Below are 6,984 nucleotides of genomic sequence, written 5' to 3'. Positions count from 1 at the left end.
TCCAAGCTCGAGAAATTTTTCGCGATTGCGAGTTAGCGCGCTATTTCATTTCTTATTCACATCAGCCCGAAGAGAATCAGCCCGAATTTTTGTCGAGCTAATTCGACAGCTGAGTATGTGCAAACAGCATAAGTAATGTGTGTGCCCTCTCAAAAATTCCTCCGTGATTTGTGTGCAGTTTGCCTCGATCGATGGGGTCACACACGCTAGGCATAATGGGATGCATCGCGCTAATTTCTCGAGTCGTTTTCACATTATCAAATAGCGCGCTACTATCCCGCTATTTCAGAAATTTCCCGAGTTGGACTCGAGAAATTTTCTCGATCAGAGCGATACAATTAGAGCGTTAATTTGTGTTCACATTATCAAATAGCGCGCTATTTCGCTATCGGGAAAATTTTTCAAGTCAGAAAATAGCGCGCTATTTCGAAACATCGGGCTGATGTGAAAACGCCTGATGTGATGGAGAATGCCATGCATATTAAGCAGTGACGCTGACGTCATCAGATGGTATTTGTTTGTGAGAAGGCAGTAAGTATGCATGCCAGTTGTTTTATGTTATTATGTCATACATCTGCACAAAGCACTTGCCCATCACTGTGAATGTGGTGCTCTGTTGTCCCATTACAGGTTACTTTACAGGTTGGACACCGACATGGGTGACGACATCGACAACGTTCAATTTCCAGGGCGGGTCGCCCCGCGAAAGTTCAAACTCATCGTCGAGCCCCTGACCGTGGTCTTCATGCTGGCGTACGGGTTGCTCAACACGCTGAGAGTCGAATATTTGGACAAACGACTGATGCAAAAGGTTAACTTCACACAGACATCTACTAACACTAGTCTCGTCTGCTCGCTCAACGAGTCATCTCATGACTACGAGCTCTACGTAGAGGTGCAAGACCAGACGTCCTATTGGACGCTCTACCTGGCCGTCGCCCAAGCCGTTCCAGCACTGGTGTCGGCCAACGTCCTCGGCGCTGTCAGTGACTTAAAGGGAAGACGCGTTGCAATGGTGTTCCCTATCATCGGCTATATCATTTACTCCATCATTAACGCCTTGACTGCCATCTTCCACTGGCCTCTATACATCCTCATCATTGGAGCTGTGCCGCTAGGGATGTGCGGCGACTTTTTCACGCTGGTGGCGAGTTCGTTCGCTTACGTCGCCGACACGACGACGCCCAAGCAGCGAACCTACCGAATGGTGATCCTTGAATGCATGACGTCACTCAGTCCCGGGATCGGACAGGTTGCCGTTGGATTCATGGTGCAGAAGACGGGATTCCCACCGGTCTATTTCCTTATTACAGGTCTCATGCTCGTTTGCCTCGTGTACCTCTACTTCCTCCCCGAAAGCCTCACGAAGGCAACCGCCGAGTCAACGAACGCTAATTCGGCCACTCGGGAACCTTCGCGCAGAAGCTTCAACGTGGCGAAATTTTTCAGGAGTCTCGCCGATCTCTTCCGACCGGACGAGAACGGGCGATGCTGGAAGATGATTTCATACAATGTGATCCTCTTCGAATTCGTCCTTCTCATCGTCTCTTTTCTCTCTATTAGCGTCCTGTTTGCAACAGGTAAGTCGTAGCCTCGTATAATAATGATAATGATAATAACCTCTTTGGTCATAGCAGAGTTTGTATGTCTTGCCGTCGTTCCGTTACTATCTAAATTCCTTAGATTGGAAGTCAATCTATAAGATTGTGGACAGGAACAAATCCAAAATTGGATTGAAAAAATAGATTGACTTCTAAATCTATAAGATTAAGATTGTTGATATAATGTTGGATTTGTTCCATATTTCAAACGAAGGAATTCATAGAGTATAAGGAGAGAGTGCCTAATATATTGTATACCTATAACCTTGAAAAGTCGAAGGATTTATATAAACCTTAAAATTATGTCAGTAAATATATAATAGAGGGGAATATGTCATTTTTATCAAGAATTGAATCGTTTAGAATTCTCAATCCTTACATCACTGCAGTGACGCAGCAAATCATAGTTGACCTCCTCCTCACCTACATCACAGCACATGATTTTCACCAATTTTTTTTCACCTAAAATTTTCCCCAATTGCACTGAGGTATTTTAAATGTAGGCCCCCTTTGTCTGCATTAACTGGGTTATTTGCATATAATCTTTGGGGTTAATTCCCATTTGATATGATCAGAATAATGCCATGGTAAGTGTATAGATACCATTTATAAGTAATACTGGATTTTAGGTTGCTGAATTTAAAGCCGTTGATACCTGAAATTGAGACAGACATCTCCCTTTCAATCTTTATCCCTTTTTACCAATGTTTATATCCTTCTCTCTCACTAACTTCAACTTTTTTATCTTCTTTCAATGAAATCAACCCAGGTGAACCGTTTTGCTGGTCCCCAGCGCAAATCGGACTCTTCAACGGCTTAACATTCATTTTTGCGGGATTTGGTAAGTCCTCAGGGAGAAACGAAAAAAAGAAGAAGAAAGAATAGGGGATTCTTTTGAAACACGAAAGGATTATCCATGATATATGCATGCATGTTCGTACGTACGTAATACGTTCTTGTGTGTGTATGCTATACCGAATAATTTTATGTGTCATTTCGTATATGTTTGCATGTTTGTAACTATATAGTAACCTGTAAAGGAAGCCCTGTGGTATGCTGGTAGAGATTGTGTGTTAAACAAGATGTTCCCAAGTTTAAATCTATTGGTTGTATTCACCTCTCGACAAGAAGTGTTTATCAAAGATATCTCTCTTCACGTTCTCCTCTCGATTATGGGGTGATAACGATAAATTATGTATTTTGTACTTCAAATTGATGATTTCTCGAATTCCAACAAATTTGTCTTTTGCGTGGGCCTCTCTTTTTTAATTCCACAATGATTTTTATTCTGTTTCTTAAAACAGCTTGATATCTGTTATACACTTTCTTATTGCTCTTTTCCCCTCTAAGATGTAAGTTCATTTATTCTGAATAAGGCCTACATTGATTTCTTTCCATTATTGTACTTGAAAGAATCGAAATTCATTTTGGAATTAAGATCTAAATTGAATTGTACTGAATTGAATATGCATCATCTTTGAGTCTTTGATATAAATGGATTCGATTCAGTAACATCGCTCAGGCACATGTATCATAATTATCGAAATGCTGAATGTAGAATGCTTCTTGAATGATAGCTTTATACAATCATATCAAGAGTTTAATCACAAAACGAACGAACTCCATTCTTGTTAAGTTGAGATATTTGTGATTAAAGCTGCTAATAAGAGACAAAGAAAAAAATAAGAAAATACAGTACATTTGAATCATAACTTTGAGAATACTCCTTGTTGTGTAACATTACTTGAAAGGTTTAATTTTGCTCTGTCTAAATAATGATGAACATTCTTTGAAATGTTTAAAAATGGCGCTTAGCTCATTTTGCTATAAAACTCTTATTCTTTATCTTCTGATGTTGAACCACGTGTGCCCAGGTCTGGTGGTCGGTGGTTACGTCATCAGAATCTGCTGCTCCGATCATCTCACTATGCAGTTCTCCATTCTCTCCTTCATGGCTTCCCTCCTCATGCTGGCCTTCGCCAAGAATGGCGTCATGATATTTCTGGGTACGTCAGGGTGCGCATGCGCGCAAAGGATGGTTTCTGAAATTCATACGACATTCGGAATACTCGTTTCAATATTCTGGTTTAACGTGTGGAGAGTTTAACTGAAAAAAGACAAACAAAAAACAAACAAAACAAAAAACAAAAGGGGAGTATGTATGCCCATGATTTCTTTTGTAATTTCTACTACTAAAACATTAATCAAATCCGTGTTTATTTACGTCAATGTAGGGCAATTTGTCAATCAGTTACAATGAAAAAGAAAACAAAAAATATACAGCTGTATACATGTTTATAGTGCATTTCGAGATATTTGAGATCTAATCTGCTGAAAAATTAAGGAAATGAAGAAAATATAAAAGGTATGTGCGATAATTTTAATAATTTATTCAATTATATTTCTTGTTATGTTAAGAGTGCAGCATCATTGGAAAGATTTTATTTTTCTGTGTTTAATGATTACCCTACTTGAACTAAATATGAAAATGTCGTTTATATGTTTTGCATTCGAACACTTTGATTAGCAAGAGCACTAAAGAAATTAAAGAACTTTTTTTTTCTTTTTGAATGCACTTGAAATAAATCGTCGAGACATCGTAATTACACTCGCCCAGGTCTTTTCGAGTTTAAACGTTGTCTTTGAATGGATTTTAAGGGCCAGTAATGCATTGGCGTTAAATAATAATCTTAAATATCTAAGTTGTAACTGAATGTGAGATTCCTTATTTTTGTAATGATTTAAAGTGTCTGACATTTCAACAATTTACTTAATTTTACAAAGCTGTTAATGCGCGTTGCTTTCACGGCAGTGAGCTAAGCTTTTTTGTGTTCTTTTTGTTTCATTTTGCAATAAGCATCCAAATTCTCTTCTCCTTGTTAATGAAATAATTATGTGATTAAGATTTACGAAGATTTTTATGACATTACTAAATGAAAGATTGAGCTTCTTGTTCTTCGTCCTGTTAAATCAATCCAAGATTCCCTCCATTGCCTTCCCTCGTTATTTTCTCTCTGTCTCATTCTCTCTTTCCTTCGTTCTTTACCTGTCTCTCCTTGAGAAAACTGACAGTGGCGGATCGAGGCGGAGCACACCGGGCGCGCCCCTTTATTTTTTGTTAAAACAAAAGAAATAAAAAATAAAAATGGAGGGGGTGCTTGAGCCCCCCTTTACTTTTGTAAAGGCGCCTTCCCCTCCCCCTCCCTCTTTATGGAATTCCTGGATCCGCCCCTGTTCTAACGAGTGGTTTATCTATCTATCCATCTATGAATCAATCAATCAAGTTATCTATCTATCTATCAAACTATCAATTTATCTATCAGTCTATGTATTGATCTATCTATCTGTATACTAGTAACGGCGGTGGGATGTCTGCGAATGCTGGCGATGCCGATCTGCCGTGCTAAGATGTCCAAACTGGTCTCGCCCAGTGATCAAGGTAATGGATGATTCTCCTATATGTACAAGCCCGATCATTGTCTCCTGTACAATGTGGTGTAATGCAATAGAGTTTAGTACTTACCAAGTGCTTATGTTTAGGTAATAGCATCAGCGCTTGTCCGTGCAATCCTTGTGGTAGTCGTTAATCTTCTATAGGTACCGCATGATATTACCTCCCCTTAGGTTTGTGTGTTAAAGTTTGCACATTTGGCTCACTATTGGCACAAAAAAAAAGGTTGAGAAAACACTACCTCGTGTTATCTGGGGTGAATTCTAAGACAAACATATAAATACCAAGTTGCCTTTTCTAGAGATTTAATGTGTCGGACATGTTGACTGTCCGTTATTTGACCATGAAAACATGCATAAATAACGACTTACAGGTATATCACACATACTGTTATCGGTTATATGAAATACATGATAATATATAGACACACATGAGTAGAAGATGTACTCTTATACCATGGAGCTACAGTGTTGTAGATTCATGATTATACACCACAAAATAACAATTGTAAACGTGTTTTCTTCCATTGACTCTCTGGACAGGAATCCTCTTTGCTTGCAGTGGCTGCATCCAAAGCGTTGCTACCCTCCTCTCTCCTCTCATCTTTAACGCCCTCTACCCACTCACGCTGCGTGTGTCGAACGGATTTAGCTTCGTTGTCATGGCAACCACTCTTCTCGTTCCAGTCGCGATTACTGTGTAAGTTAACACTTTTTTTAGTTATTATTATTATTATTATTATTATTATTAACATAATTATTATTATTATTATTATTATTATTATTATTATTATTATTATCATCATTATTATTATTATCATTATCATTATTATTATTATCATTATTATTATTATTTTAATACTACTACTATTACTATGCTTTCATCAATACTTTGTTTCTGTTTGCTTGTGTTTGCTGGAGTTGATTTGTTTGTTCGTCTGTCTGTCGGTCGTCTGTTGAAAAACCTCATGGCAAAACGTGAGAATTACATGGATTTTGGACGAATTCTTTTCAGTGATTTTCAAAAAAAAAAAAAAAAAGGCTGAGGAACTAATGATTAGTTTTACATGGTAATCTGGATCACAGTCTGAGCCCAAGCATCATTTACAGAATGATTTCATTAAGACTTTTGAAATCTTAAAAGAAGAGGAGGAAGAAGGCATCGAAGAGGAAAACCGATATTAAAGTAGCGTGGTTTATAGTCTGTCTCCAAAAAAGCATAATTCGCTAAAACAGCTATGAAGATTTTTTTTTCCTGATGTATCACAAGGATTTAGATTTGCTCGAATAAAAATGTTTTCATATATAGCATGGCGAAATGACCATTTGAGCTCCCTTTTAATCCTTACATGCAGTTCATTTCTTTCCTCTTTCTTATTTTTGTTTCTAATCGTCACTTTACGTCACACAGGGCCCTCCAGATAGACGACCGTCGAAACAAACCCGTGAAGTACGCACCGGTCCAATGAACATGATGTGTGAGCAGTGTACTATCTGGCTGATATATTATTATCGTCCTCTACCAACCACCACGTCTCGTAGCTATTACCGCATAAGCTAATGAGCTATATTAAAGCTGGATGTTTTAATTTAGCTATATGTGGTGATGAGGATTTAGACAGGGCTCGTTCAGGAGAATGATGGAGAATATCTCTAATACCATGCAAGAGGGCAGGCGAATTGGCAAGACATCGAGAAACATAACAATTCGCCCATTGATAACCTCCCGTCACTAGATCTATTTTCATTTTTAAGGTTTAACCGACCGCACGAGTGGTCTGCAAAGTAAAAAAGACGTGGTAGCTATGACAGATTACAGCTGTTCTAGATTAGACAGAACGAACCTCTGCTTAATATGGAAGGCACATAATGCGTATAGTGTACATACATGACGCTTCCCCGCTCTGCAATAATAATGTGACCTTTTCGGCAG

General features: G+C 38.5%; 1 protein-coding gene across 1 annotated transcript; it reads left to right on the top strand.

Annotated features, from left to right (window-relative positions):
- The first annotated feature begins 655 nt into the window (after window positions 1-655).
- LOC139713182 (lysosomal proton-coupled steroid conjugate and bile acid symporter SLC46A3-like) lies at window positions 656-6,520 on the top strand. Its single transcript, XM_071624929.1, has 6 exons — window positions 656-1,580; window positions 2,371-2,442; window positions 3,476-3,607; window positions 4,957-5,040; window positions 5,595-5,751; window positions 6,463-6,520. The coding sequence occupies exons 1-6, from the start codon at window positions 656-658 to the stop codon at window positions 6,518-6,520; spliced, it is 1,428 nt and encodes a 475-aa protein (XP_071481030.1).
- Window positions 6,521-6,984: the final 464 nt, after the last annotated feature.

This window comes from Diadema antillarum, unplaced genomic scaffold, assembly GCF_040938485.1.
Source record: "Diadema antillarum isolate AM-2024a unplaced genomic scaffold, OU_Dant_1.0 seq00001921_RagTag, whole genome shotgun sequence".
NCBI lineage: Eukaryota > Metazoa > Echinodermata > Echinoidea > Diadematoida > Diadematidae > Diadema > Diadema antillarum.
This window is presented reverse-complemented; position numbering and strand designations above follow the sequence as displayed.